The sequence below is a fragment of the Adiantum capillus-veneris genome, chromosome 1 (genome assembly GCF_014529385.1).
Source record: "Adiantum capillus-veneris isolate H3 chromosome 1, ASM1452938v2, whole genome shotgun sequence".
NCBI classification, from domain to species: domain Eukaryota; kingdom Viridiplantae; phylum Streptophyta; class Polypodiopsida; order Polypodiales; family Pteridaceae; genus Adiantum; species Adiantum capillus-veneris.
Window position 1 is genome coordinate 178,452,622 of NC_140931.1, and position 14,432 is coordinate 178,467,053.

At 38.7% G+C, this 14,432-nt stretch overlaps 1 protein-coding gene across 1 annotated transcript; it reads left to right on the forward strand.

Moving 5' to 3' along the window:
* The first annotated feature begins 12,061 nt into the window (after positions 1-12,061).
* On the forward strand, positions 12,062-13,633 carry LOC147466075 (zinc finger protein ZOP1-like). Its single transcript, XM_086505765.1, has 3 exons — positions 12,062-12,164; positions 12,254-12,357; positions 13,425-13,633. Exons 1-3 carry the CDS (start codon positions 12,062-12,064, stop codon positions 13,557-13,559), a joined length of 342 nt encoding a protein of 113 aa, XP_086361891.1. The 3' UTR covers positions 13,560-13,633.
* The last annotated feature ends 799 nt before the right edge of the window (positions 13,634-14,432 follow it).

A 14,432-nucleotide genomic window follows, 5' to 3' on the forward strand; every position in this document is an offset into this window, starting at 1 on the left:
GAAGTCGTCCAGTCTCAAACACGGGAGGTAATCAAACATGTCGCTAATCCGGTAAGACAAATTTATAACTATGCATTTCTATTCATGTTGACTTGGGAAGCTAAGAATAGGGATTCCCTTAAACCGTCCGAGAAACGTGATTCCATCACAAGAAACAAGCATATGTTTTTATAGATTAGTGAAAGAACTGTTTGATAAATTGTCATTGTTTGTTGAATTGTTATTGCTTAATAAATTGTTATTGTTTGATAATTTGACATTGGTTGATATAAAGAGTTGATTGATCATGTTGAAGAATCATTTAAAGAGAAGAATTGTTGAAAGAATATCTCTTGTTTCTCGCGGGGTAGCAAGGTGATTTCGCGGTTAGCGGAGATTAAGTTGAGGTTATCACCTCTCTTTTATTCCTTGCGGTTAGCGAGATGGGAAGGTTGCACAATCCCCGATTAGCGAATAAATCCTTTGCAAAGGCTCTGCTGGTTCGACAGAGGAAGTCCGCGGGTAGCGGCAACTCATGAGAAATTGAAAAAGTTATTTTTGTTGAATTATAGGGTTGTCTTCATTAGACCTTGTTTGAATTTTTTTGGTATTGTTTGAAGGGTTGTATAAAAGAATCTGTGTCCGGAATTAACTAAGAAACATTGTTTGTATATGTAAAACAGTGTGATAATAATTAGAAAACAAGATAAAAAATGTGAGTGTGAGGTGGAAAGTGGGGGCTGGCTCAGGTTGCCAGTCAAGGATGGGTGGTCTCGATTAGTCAAGAAACTCTCCACTCCCTCTTATTAAGAGAAGTGAAATTAAAGACTTATTGTGCCAAGAGTCAAGATGGCCCAAATCTACGTGACACGAGATTACTATTTAGTTTAGATTAAGTCTCATATCATATTTATGGTTTATGGATGGCGGCCGTGCTTCAAAGCGTGGGGAAAAAGGCATTGTTTATGGATTCTAAACATGTCAATGGGATTTCATCTTTATGTTAGGAAACAACTTCATTAGAATCCTAGATTTATCGACTTGGCTTGTGACATATGACCCTTATAACCACGTAAATGATGGATAGAGGACTTCCTCTCTTCTATTGCTCTTATCTCTACTTTGTGGAAACACGGTAGGGTGTCGTCAATGGAAAAGGAGAATAAAGGAAGGCCATCTATCAAGTCGCCCCAATCTTCTTGAAATCTGGTGATCAAAACTCTAGAGAAACTTTGACTGCCCTACCAGGCTTCTCTTATGGTATATGAACCTATCCAAAATGACCGTGATAGTGTGACTAATGGGTGTGTCATGACTATTCAAGCATGGTGGAACACTATAGTGAATGCCATTGGCTAGATGATGGAGGCCCAAAGTTCTAGAAGAAGCCAAATCATAGGTTGAGGAATATAAAAAGGAAATGATGCATCTCAAAGACCCGATTTTGAAATATCAGATTTACCAAGAGAATAATGCAAGGGTAATGTCCATTCATCAATGAATGATTGAGCAGTTGAACGCAATTTTGGAAGAAGATAAGAAGGAAGCTGTTAGCGGGTCACCTCTATAGCATAGCTATTTGACACTAACATAATATATCAATACTCAGAGAAGCGATTCGGATGGGGCATGAACACTCTTTGAGGTTGTCGATCTCAAAGTGAACCTAACAAGCAAACATACCAACTCAACAACCAAACCACCACTCAATGGTCGAACTATCTACCTATGTCCTTTCTCACTGCTCTAGGTCATCACACCATTTTGGCACTCAAAAAAAGTAAAAATACAACGAAACTTTAGGAGGATGTTTAAGACACCTAGGGCCACTATCCTACAAAGTTTGGTTGCAATCCAACAAGGTACCAAAATCACGATCCATCATGATCAAGGTCCTGAAAACTGAAAAGAGAACTATTCAGAAAGGTTGCCCTAAGCTCTAGGAACACTCTCCTATGGTTGAAATGTGAAAAAATAGTGATTTAAGCTCTCAAATATGAAGATTAGCTTCACTTGTGTAGTTGCGAACCTCAACAAAACTTACAATGCTTACACTTAATTGAAAGAGTAAAGAGAGAGGAACACGATGCAAGTTTTGGAATTGAAAACGGTTTACCCAATCATTAGTTGCGACGATTACAAATGGGAGCTTTGTAGTCGCTTGAGTGTACGGAGCTTTTTTCTCCTCCAAAAGATAAGCCTCCTTTCACATTAAAATTATTGACCTTTATACTTAGGGATTTCTACATGGCATATCATGAGGAAGAAGCTACTTGGGAATGTGATGATGTAATGAGACTAAATTATCCAGACTTTGGGGATGGGAATGGGAATGGAGGGAGCTTTTGAAGGGAGATTTTGCTAGATTTTTGCTCAACTAAGCAAATTAAAAAAATCTCCATCCCCTCCAAAATGGAGCGAGTTTTTTTTCTTCTCTCTAACTCTCTCCCTCTCTCTCTCTTTCTCTCTCTCTCCTCCATCTCTCTATCTTTATCTTTCTCTCTCTTCCATCTCTCTCTCTTTATACATGTGTGTGTATGTGTTTGTGTTTGTGTATATATATAATATAATATCTTGAGAGGGATGTAGAGAGAGAGAGAGAGGGAAGAGAGAATAGATCCGATCTCTCTTTCTAACTCTCTCAATTTCTTTCACTCTCTCTACCTCAATCTCCTCCCACCTTTTTATATACCTCCCTCTCCCTTTGTCTTTCTCTCTCTATCTCGCTCTCTCTTCAATCTCTCTCTATCTCTATCTCTTTCTTTCTCTCTTCCTTCTCTCTCCATATCTTTTTGTCTCTTCTCTCTCTCTCTCTCTCTCTCTCTCTCTTCCCCCCCTTCGCTCTCTATCTCTTTCTCTCTCCCCCCTCTCTCTTAGCACCTCGGCACTTGTGACCTGCATACGTCCGTCTATGTCAGGGCTACTCCGACCTCAAGAACGCCGGTCTTTGTCAAGGCTACTCTGACCTCAAGAAGCCCACCTTTGCATTCATGGGTACCCAAGCCTCGTCCCGAGCTAAGCTCAGCCTTGTCGAAGCCGTGGCAACACATCTCTCTCTCTCTCTCTCTCTCTCTCTCTCTCTCTCTCTCTCTCTCTCTCTCTATATATATATATATATATATATATATATATATATATTATTTTTTTAATATGACTCTCCCTCTCTCTCTCTCTCTCTCTCTCTCTCTCTCTCTCTCTCTCTCTCTCTCTCTCTCTCTCTCTCTCTCTCTCTCTCTCTTTTGTTTTTAAAAATTGACAATTCATCTTTCATTGCCACCGTGTCATGCACTACTCATGAGCATACAAGCAATCCTTTTGCTTGTGTCCATTTGAACAAATAGCTCAATATGGAGATGGATCAACAATGCTGCAAATAGAGAGCACTTTGAGATCACGATTTAGAGGTGGACAACATTACAGAGAATGCAAAATCCAAAGAATCTATCCCAGGCACAACCCTTCTTAGGTGTGGCTTGCATTCAGCTTCTGAGGAATATCTAGGTGCATCACTTGCAATCAAAGAGCACCTGCCATCACTCCGAAGACTCACAAAAGACCCTGTCTCCTTGTTTGCAAGATCTAGAAGGCTGGGGAGCGAATTGCATGATGTGCTACCTTGATGAGGTTCGTCCATGGCAAATTAATTTCAACTGGTCGGGATACGTTTTATAGGCTGGTAGTGAGCAAGGCCACTCTCCCTCCCTCCCTCTCTCTCTCTCTCTAACGCAGAAGGATAGAGAGAGAGAGAGAGAGAGAGAGAGAGAGAGAGAGAGAGAGAGAGAGATATTTTATTATCATCCTTGAAGGTCAAATATGACCTATGGGACCAAAGTTACATAGTATGTGTATGGCTGATGAGTGACTCTTTACTCTAAAATTATGGTGATGAGAGTCACAATGGAGAGCCCAAACTGTGGCTGGGAGAGGAGAGTGTGTAGGTCTAAGTCATGGCTAAAAATGTGAGAGAAAGAAAGTTCGGATGTGACCAAAACCTGAGCACTCTAGTAGTGTGTGGTATTCAGACTCTTGAACTTGCAATGAGCATAATATGCCCAATTGATTTGACTCTTCTCCATTGCCCCAATGCCCTATCCCGCATTGAAGGGAGTGGGAGATAAGCCGAATGGCTGCGATAGTGTGTATCACTGACAAGGGGATAGGCTCAAACACGTAAGTGTGAGTACAATTTCCTCTTTCAACAAATAACATGGTTTTGTAGTTGGGGGCAATATGGGTGGTATAGTGTATGAAGCGTGAGCCACCATATTTCTTCCAAACCGTCATACATTGGCATTGTAGAAAAGCTTCATTCACTTAGGAGTCAATTGAAGCATCGTGTAGCAAGTGTAATGCATCCCATCTCCCAAGTGTAATGCGTCCCATCTCCCAAACAACTTCTTTATGTCTTGCATCCATCCCGTGCTCAAGATCTTGCTTTTATGCGTCTTTTGAACTTTTTTTCTTGCTTCCCATGCAATTGTAGGAAGTCGATGTGAGGGGTTTTGACGCATCTTTATCATGTACTCCACAACCCTTGCCATGTCCATAACCTCAATTGGAAGAGATCCTGACTGAAGAAGTAGGAGCATATATGCTGTTTGTGTCTTAACTTGGAGAAAATTTGTTAAAAAACGGTTTTGGACATTCTCAAACTCTTTCCAAGTATACTTTGAGATGCTTCCACCCCACACTTCAACTCCAAAAAGAAGAACCAGTGTCACCTATGCGTCAAAAAGGTACTTCTTGAGAACCCAACTGTGAGGTCCCCAACCCCATACCATAGGCTTCTTCTAAAGTCTCGACATCCTATCTAACACAATTTGTTGAGAAGCATGTGTACTATTAGAGGTGTCTGAAAAGTACTACTCAGAATGCTATCTTTTCCCTTGTCAGTAGTAGTCTGTTTATCCAGAGCGATCTTTGGAGTGCGAGGCAAATCAATGGATTTGTCAAAAGAACACCTTGCATCTTCTCCACTACAAAATGTGACAATTTATACCATTTGACATTGTTTCTATCTTTTGCTTGGATTTGAATTTATCGAGAAAGTTGGACACTTTTGTTTTCTTCAATGTTGGCTCTAAAGTCCTTGCTTCCGATTGGTTTGTGGTTCTCTTGAAACTTATAGGAGTGGTGACTAGAGCCAATTTCTTGCCTTTGCCTTCTGAGGTCTATTCTGTTCCCTGCCCCTTTGTCATCTCTTGTTCACTCGTTTGAGTACTTTTAGTGCTTTCACCCAAAACTTTCTTCCAAATAGTGGTGCCATTAATGTGAGCTAGAATGCAAGTTACCTAGTACAAGAAATTTCACATGTATCCTACTTTAGAGAGGTTCTATGCCTTTACCTTAGCAGTCTGCTACATCAAAATATTATACGAGAAAGTACTAAAATTGATTCAGCCTTGGGGCTCTTAATCCTAGCAAGCATCATGCTAAAAAGTTTTTCAAAGACATACATTAGGTTGTTTTTTGAACTAGTGGCTTTTGCTATGAATTTGTGCCTTGGCTTGAATTCGAGGGTTGAAACTAGGATCCCTTGTCCTCCATTCTTTTCCTTCTTCTTCGGCTAGGCATCTTCTTTCAAAAAATTGATGACTTCATCAGCTGAATAGCGTTTGGCCTTAGGTGAAAAGGGTAAATGCAAAACACGGAAAAGCGTTGTTGTGGTGGCCTGCAATGGTCTACCATTGATTTCTGTCGTACCAATATTTGATTTGAAAATGGTGGAATTAATGCAATTAAGAATCTGGAGAAGAAAAACTTCCATGCTTAGAAGTTTAGTGAACGATATTCTTATGGATAAAGGTAATTGGGATTATATGGAAGGTGAACATGAAGATGCACCACCATTGCTTATAGAAAATCTTACTTCTTAATAGGTGAACAAATTTAAACACTAGAACGAAGAAGCACAAAAGGTAATGTATTGGTTATCTATTAGTGTGTAGGATACCATGTTTGGGCATATATAGGATGTCACTACCCCTACAAAGGCTTGGAACAATTTGGCATTGCTAGATATGACCAACAACAAGGCAAGACAACCATAGTTATAAACATAGTTGAATACCATGTGAAAAAAGGGTCTCTAAGTTAAAGATTATATCTAAAGAGAAAAGGTATACGTGAGTACATTGCATTTATTAGTGTTACAACTGATGATGACAAGGTGGAAGCTTGCTTGCATGGTCTAGGACCAACATACAAGCCATTCAAGACTTGTATTCATGCTTGTGAAAACATTTTGAGCTTTACACATCTTGTGTCTATGCTAATTCTGGGAGAGAAGAACATCAGTGAAAATTTATCTTCACAGGGGGCAAGTAATTTTGAGCAAGTCATCTACCAAAATGAGGTAGAGATAGAGGATGTGTTGCAAGTCAAGGAGGTGGCTAATGCCATGAAAACAGATTCAAGGTAATCAATAAATGTGTGAAAATTAAAGACAAAATACAAGTGGTAGAGAAAACTTTCAAGTAGGGGAGTCCAAGAGGTGGAAAATTTTGCAAAAGCAATGTAACCAACAATGGCAGGGGATATTGGACATGTCAAAGTTAAGATAGTTTTGAGCATGACTTCCCATCAAAAAGGGAATATATTAAATAAAAGGAATGCAAATGAGCTAGAGGAATTATTTTTCATGCAGCATATGTTGAACACTATGTCTATAATGTATCAAAATGTGGTGATAATGTATGGTGTGTGGATTTGGGTGTATCAAATCACATGACTAGCCATGGTGGATAGTTTAGGTATCTACCAACTTTGAATATTCCTAGTTATGTTGAGACTAGGGATGATATTTTGCATCCTATTGCACACACAAGGAATGTGTCATTACCCTTTAACAGACAAAAAATGATGTATTTGGTTGATGTAGTGCATGGACCCAACATTACAAAGGACACATTTTCTATTGGGCAAATTGTTAAGCAGCGTTTATAGGTAAGGTTCAATATTGATGGTCTCTTTGTGGAGGAATCCACAAGGTAAGAGGATAGACTATATGTTCACTCTTGATGTAGATATACTTGAGATGAAAGTTGTCGTGTTTGCAAAGAGCTTGTTACATGTTTGCTATTGTTTAAGATCACTGAAGTGCATAAGGTTTGTGAGGCTTGTCAACTTGGGAGGGAAGATAGGGAATCTTTTCCTCATGACAAGCATGTAAGCAAAAGCGTATTGGAGTTGGTACATGTTGATGTATAGCATCCTACAGTGCACTTTTGGGTGGATGCAAATGTTATTTCACCTTGATTGTTGACCATGCAAGGAAAGTATGGGTAGAAGTATGTACACTGCCAAAGGTTAGATAGAGCGGGAGAGCACTTTTCCAAAAAAAATGGTTGAAAAGGCATAAAATACATAGGACATCTCCATGCGTGTATACTTTGTATCAAATTGCTGTTGAGAAAAAGAACATGCACATCACAAATGTAGCAACAACAATGATGAATGAGAAGAATGTGTCTCATTGTTATTGGGCTGAGGCAATCTCTATATGAATAGGTTTCCCATTGCTGTTGTACATAACATGACACTTAAGGAGAATTCAACTAGTAGAAAACTTGATTTGGCAAATCCTAAAGTATTTCTTGTATTGCTTATGTACTTGGATAAGATGAGTTTCAAACAAAGTTGGATCCAAAAGCTGAAAAGTGTGTATTTATTGGTTGTTCTTATAACTAAATTGAAACTTTCAATTGATTAATATAATAATTTTTGCCTAATTAATCAATTTACTGATGATAATGATATCAAAACAGGCAAAAATTAACATCGACACAAAGTACAGCGCCGGATTTCATTAGGCCGACTCCCCTGGAAAGGACTTTCCATTATAAATAGAGGACATAATATTGCATGCAAAAAAAATAAACCATGAATTTATCGAGCTCTTCGCTAATTATTGTGCTTTGTGAAGACTTAGAAATTCACAAAACAAGGAATTAGTGGTTGTATTTTGTCAAATCTTGTCTTGAAATACGTAGTAGCTGTGGAGATTTTTGTGGAAAAGAGAGAAACAATGTAGAGTGAGTCTTTTGAGAGGGGGAAGGCTTGCTCTACAAGCTTTCATTAGCCCTACCTTCCAAGAACCGAGTAGATTGATCATCTACTTCAGAATGGTGTCAATGTGCCAAAAGTGGATCTTTAGCTAAATACCCGTCTTCTCTTATTGTGCATAGTCGAGGACAATTATGATTTCAAGGGCGAGGTAAAATCACCAAATTTAATTTAGGTCCACTTAAATTATTTTCTCTCTCTAGAATTGGCCATTCTAAAGAGAAATAAAAATAGTGGAAGGACCAAATTACAAAGATGGTTATAAGGTTCGTATTGAGGCAATAGGGTGTCAAAAAGGTAAATCAACCTTCAAAATTTCCAATGCAATTAGTCTAAGGTGCATCTCAGGACCTTATGCTCCAAAATGATGATGCAACCGTTAAAAGTGCCAATGGAATTCCTTTCAAAATTAAGTGTGCTTTTACGACACTAAAATGAATTAAAAATGGGTCATGAATGCTTCCAAAACTATTGCAAAAATGTCAACTAAAAAGGAGATGTGGGCTATCTTGAACATGGCTTGAGGATCCCTAATTATCCATGCACACACACACCTCTTAAGCAGTAGTGGTGGAAAGAGGAAAATAGTGGCTAAAGAAGTAAAGGAAAGGTCCAGAAGTGAGTGATTTGCCAAAAGGAGACTTAGTGAGAATATTTTTGAAATACCTCACTAGAAAGAGCTGATTTCCACTATTTAAACAAAAAACACACACACACACCTCTTAAGCAGCAGTGGTGGAAAGAGGAAAATAGTGGCTAAAAAAGTAAAGGAAAGGTCCAGAAGTGAGTGATTTGCCAAAAGGAGACTTAGTGAGAATATTTTTGAAATACCTCACTAGAAAGAGCTGATTTCCACTATTTAAACAAAAAACAACGTGATCTTCAGCTTCCATGTGGAACACTTTTCGAATAAAGGAGTGAAAGAGGGCAAAAAACACGAATTACTTTTGCATTAGGTAGCACACTATTTGGCAGAAGATAAACAAGTCTACTCAATACTTGGGAGACATAGTTTTCACAAGTGTGTGTCCTTCAACTAAAGCTTAGCACCCAAGATAATTCTAAGACTTAATCATATATTACCCAAGTTATTTCTATTGTGGAGCATTTGTTTTTAGTGTCGATGGAGGAATTTTTTTTAATGGAAGTATCTCCTATTCTCCTTCAAACTTAGGAGGAGCATCTGCTAGTAATGGATCTTGAGGGGCACCCCCCCTGAAGGCTTTTAGTAGACTATACTACCTTTTTGCTCATTAAGCACACTAATTTTGATGACCCATGAGTTCTTCCACCAACTTTTGCTCATAGTGTATTGACCACAAGCTTTGTGCCATTCTAAAAGAACTCAATAATTTTCTTTGAAATTAACATTGTGCTTAGGCTTGTTAGTCGCAGCCTTTTGCTTTTGATTCATAGTTTTGTTGATCTAAGGAAGTGACTCGTGTAGATCAAAACTATATTCATTGGTTTTTAAAGATCGTTCTATGCATCTTCACGATCCATGGGACAATTGAACTTACATGCTAACATACTTTATCTTTTGGCACATACAACATTGAGACACAAAGTGTTCAATATCAATCTTCATTGTCGATACCATTCATGGTAACTCAAATTCCACTATACCCATAAAAGTAAGCATATGATTCATACATAACCTTCTATTGTTAAGAGTAAGTTATACATGATCATTCCACAAAGAAGATAACCATCTTGCAAGATAAATAGTTCCTCTTTCTATGTTAGAGCTATGGAAAACTTATAATCTTTGTGGCTAAAATCTGTTGCATACTCATCTAAAATAGTGATCAGATCAATAAAAACAATTGCAGAAGAAAATTTTTTGACCTCGTTCGCTTGTCATATAAGTTTGCTTGTGTTATATGATACTTGAGACTCTTTATGCTCCATTTAAATTTTGAAGAGCGTTCCAAGTGAATTTTTCATCATTCCATGTCTATAAGGCACAAACAACTAGGAAGAAACTCTTTTTCATAGATGCTTATATTGTTCTAGCATAAGTGTTGCCTTTCATATGTAATGGTATGACGTTCTTTGTGTAAAACTACTCCAAGGAAATCATTTCATGGAGCATAATAATCTTCAAATTGCTTGTCCCTTAAAGACTGGTTGAGATGCAAGTCCACTTTGATTTAGGTACCGGTTCTCTCTTTCTCTTTGATTGTTTGAGACACAAGTCTCCATTTTAGTTTAGTGAATGGTTCTCTCTCTTTGATCAAGACTCTCAATTCTTCTTCTTCAAGAAACAACAGATAATTCTTAAGAATTTCACAATCCTTTGATTGAAGTCCTATTGTTGATTTATAAACTCAACCCTTCCATCGTTTTCTACTTCAAAAATAGAAAAACAACATTGAGTGCTAATTAAATTAAAATTTGCATCGATTAATCTGATAATTATTGCATAATTAATCATTGTACTAATGATAAGGATGTTCAAGACAAGCGAACATTAACATCGACATAGCATGGAGTGTTGGATTTCATGAGGCCACCCCCACCTTGAAATGACTTTCCATTATGAACAGAGAAATTACAACTGTGTACAAAAGAGAGCGAGAGTAGTTTGAGAGGGAGAAGCCTTATTTTGTAGCTTGCAATTAGCCTCCTATGCAGCAATAATTCACATTTTTCACCCTCGTATGCTCCTTCACTCAAAAACTGTTCAACACAGAAGTTGTAAATATCGCCTTTTTTTATCAGATCACGAGTAGTTTTAGAGACTGGCTCTCTATCGCAATATATTTTGGAAATAGTCTCACTATATCTCCTTTTGGCAATTTAGTGACTTCTAGACCTTTTCTTTACTTCTTTGCCCACTACTTTCCTCTTAAGGAGTCTCGACCACTCCTCCTTAAGAAGTGTGTGTGCATGTGTGCGCATGGATAATTAGGGGTCCTCAAGCCATTTTCAAGCTAGTTCACATCTCCCTTTTAGTTAACATTTTTGTACACTTTTGCAAGCATTTAGGACCCATTTTTTATTCATTTTAGTCTCATAAAAATATATTTGATTCCAAAAGGAGTCCATTGGCACTTCTAAAGGTCACATCGTCCTTTTGGCACCCTAAGATCCTGAGATGCAAATTAAACTAATTGTCCGGTTGGGTGGATAAACATATGCCAGTAGCTCCCTTGTCCTTTTGCTACTTAAACCAACAACACACGAAGAAACGATGACCAATTGTTAATGCTCTAGACACATCCAAGCTAATGAAATAACACTTGATTTTGGGATAACACCTACCGCACGCGAGAGAGAGAGAGAGAGAGAGAGAGAGAGAGAGAGAGAGAGAGAGAGAGAGAGAGAGAGAGAGAGAGAGCATCTTGATAGGTTCCTAGCAGTATTTATTTATTTTTGAAATGTGGGGACATATTGCCTACTAGCTATACTTATAATTAAAAGAGATTCCTAATGACTTCAAAAAAAAAAAAGGTATTCTTAATTCAAAAATTCCTTCAATAACAACAAAAACGATGTGCTAGTCTATAGCACATAGCAACGGCAATGACAAAGCATGTAGATTTGGAACAATATCAATTGGACGTGAGAACGACGGATATAACTTTGTGCAAAGAGAGAGAGAGAGAGAGAGAGAGAGAGAGAGAGAGAGGGAGAGAGAGAGAGAGAGGGGACACTTTGAAGAGAAAAAAACGCTAAAGGGAAAATAAATGAGAAGAAAGACACAAATATACAATGTGAAGTTGCACACTTCTTCATATGGACACAAAAGATCTTTTGACTTTCCACCTTCTATGTCTTTTGACCATCCACCGTCACATATCTTTTGAATTTCCATCTTCATCTGTCTTTTCATTTCCTAAAATCACCCTTCGCTACACACTTAATATGTTTTGAAAGACTTTATTTTTTCGAAAGAACAGGTCTAAGACGAAGGATCATATTCTTGACTCGAGTTGAAAAATGTAGGACGAGTTTTCAGCCATTTGTGTCTATTTCTTTGACTCGGTTCTCCAAAGCTCAGAATGTCAGATGAATGTATTGCCAGCAAGCACGACGAAGTTACCAAAAAGATTTAGCAGCGCAGGAAAGGACTGCAGTTTTCGTTGCAATGACAACGGCCTCAGATGCAAAATCTGGTAAGCTCAAATGGTTTGTATTCATGCTTTCCATTGTAGCAGATTTGGTTTTGAGGTTCGTTTATGCAGTGTGGTACTTTGTGAAACAGAGGGATCGCTGGTTACGAGTGCAAAAGGAGGCAGACCTCATGGTCCTCTGCTGAAGGAATCAAAACATCTCATGCCAATCAAAGGAAAAGCATCCTCTTTGCAAGTTATAGGTCCAAGAAGTTTTGGACAAATTCTCACAATATTTCCCACATTGTGACTTACCACAACATCATGAGCTTCTGTGAGGGAGGCACTGCATACCTAGCTAGGTACGATTGGGGGCAAGGGACTGCCGGCCCGGTGGGGGGGGGGGGGGGGGGGGTGGGTGGGTGGTTGGTCCCCTGTCCCCAATCGTACCTAGCTAGGTAGAAGAAAATGCTAAAAGAAAAATAAATGAGAAGAAAGACACAAATATACAATGTGAAGTTGCACACTTCTTCATATGGACACAAAAGGTCTTTTGACTTTCCACCTTCTATGTCTTTTGACCATCCACCATCACATATCTTTTGAATTTCCATCTTCATCTGTCTTTTCATTTCCTAAAATCACCCTTCGCTTACACACTTAAGATGTTTTGAAAGAATTTATTTTTTCGAAAGAACGGGTCTAAGACGAAGGATCATATTCTTGACTCGAGTTGAAATATGTAGGACGAGTTTTCAGCCATTTGTGTCTATTTCTTTGACTCGGTTCTCCAAAGCTCAGAATGTCAGATGAATGTATTGCCAGCAAGCACGACGAAGTTACCAAAAAGATTTAGTAGCGCAGGAAAGGACTGCAGTTTTCGCTACAATGACAACGGCCTCAGATGCAAAATCTGGTAAGCTCAAATGGTTTGTATTCATGCTTTCCATTGTAGCAGATTTGGTTTTGAGGTTCGTTTATGCAGTGTGGTACTTTGTGAAACAGAGGGATCGCTGGTTACGAGTGCAAAAGGAGGCAGACCTCATGGTCCTCTGCTGAAGGAATCAAAACTGCTCATGCTAATCAAAGGAAAAACATCCTCTTTGCAAGTTATAGGTCCAAGAAGTTTTGGACAAATTCTCACAATATTTCCCACATTGTGACTTACCACAACATCATGAGCTTCTGTGAGGGAGGCACTGCATACCTAGCTAGGTATGCGGTGCCTCTCGAGTAGAAGCTCATGATGTTATGCATTGTATGAAAAACACTAAGAAAGACTCTGTTTTCCTACATGAGAAAATTCCTAAATCTTCTTGTGAGGGAAGCGGAAAAAGGCATGAGAAGCAAGAGTCAATTTCAAAAGAAGAGGCAGGTGCACTGAAGGCCAGAGAAGCTGCGAAGAAAAGAGTACAAGAAAGGGAGAAAGGCTTATTGGGCTTGTATCAATCTTACTGATGTATGAAGGTGGCGTTAACCTGGTCGCTAATGCGAGGCATTTTCAGATATACTTGTTAAAGGCTTGGCTTTGCTTTCATTAAAATGGGCTGGTACTGCAGCCACCTTGTCAAGGATGAACAAAGATGATTTTAAGGACTGCCTGCCTGCTGATTTGCAGCTGAGTCCTGTAATTTGGAAATTCTTCAGGTTAAGGGAAACATAAAAGGATGGACGAATCTTGCTCACGTTCGAGTTGTGGTCAAGTCAAAGGTCAGCCTTTTCTTATGTAACGTATACTTACAATTTAGTTATATAAATGAAACTGATGTGCCAAGTTGTTCATGCAAGCACTTGCACATGCGCAAGAATGTGCACATTGACAGTAAATTGTATCTTCCATCTTGTCTTTGATGCTTTCGAGAAGGATTTGAAGCACTGTGCTAATGATTGTAATTCTATTTAAACTCGTTCCCCCTCTGCCCCCCCCCCCCCCCCCCCCCCCCCCCCCGGCAAAAAAAGAAAACCATAGTATCAGAGTAGCACATTGCGGAAGCGTAGATGCATGACACTTGTGGCAGTAGACAATACGAGTCAGAGAGAAAATAGGGAGAGATTGACAAGTCAAGCTTGAGATTGCTCTAATTAATTTTGGCTGATGGATTAGCCTCAAGGGCCCTTCTATACTCTTTCCATAGAAATTTGCATGACCTAGTCCAAATAAATCATGTCAAATACATAAAATTAATAGGCTAAAAATGGGCACATTCACATGAGATGCAAAACTTGAAACAATTATTTAGTTTGACTTGCTCTATCAGGCGCTTGTACCATCTGCATGTATTTGCTTCAAAAAAAAAAAAAACAATTTTCTTGCTTTGGGATGTGTGGAGA

Excerpts from the sequence above, each read along its gene's own strand:
- LOC147466075 (XM_086505765.1), top strand. The coding sequence starts at position 12,062 with ATGTATTGCCAGCAAGCACGACGAAGTTACCAAAAAGATTTAGCAGCG. Across the intron at positions 12,165-12,253 it reads GGCCTCAGATGCAAAATCTG|AGGGATCGCTGGTTACGAGT; the intron begins GTAAGCTCAAAT and ends TTTGTGAAACAG. Across the intron at positions 12,358-13,424 it reads GAAAAGCATCCTCTTTGCAA|GGAAGCGGAAAAAGGCATGA; the intron begins GTTATAGGTCCA and ends TCTTCTTGTGAG.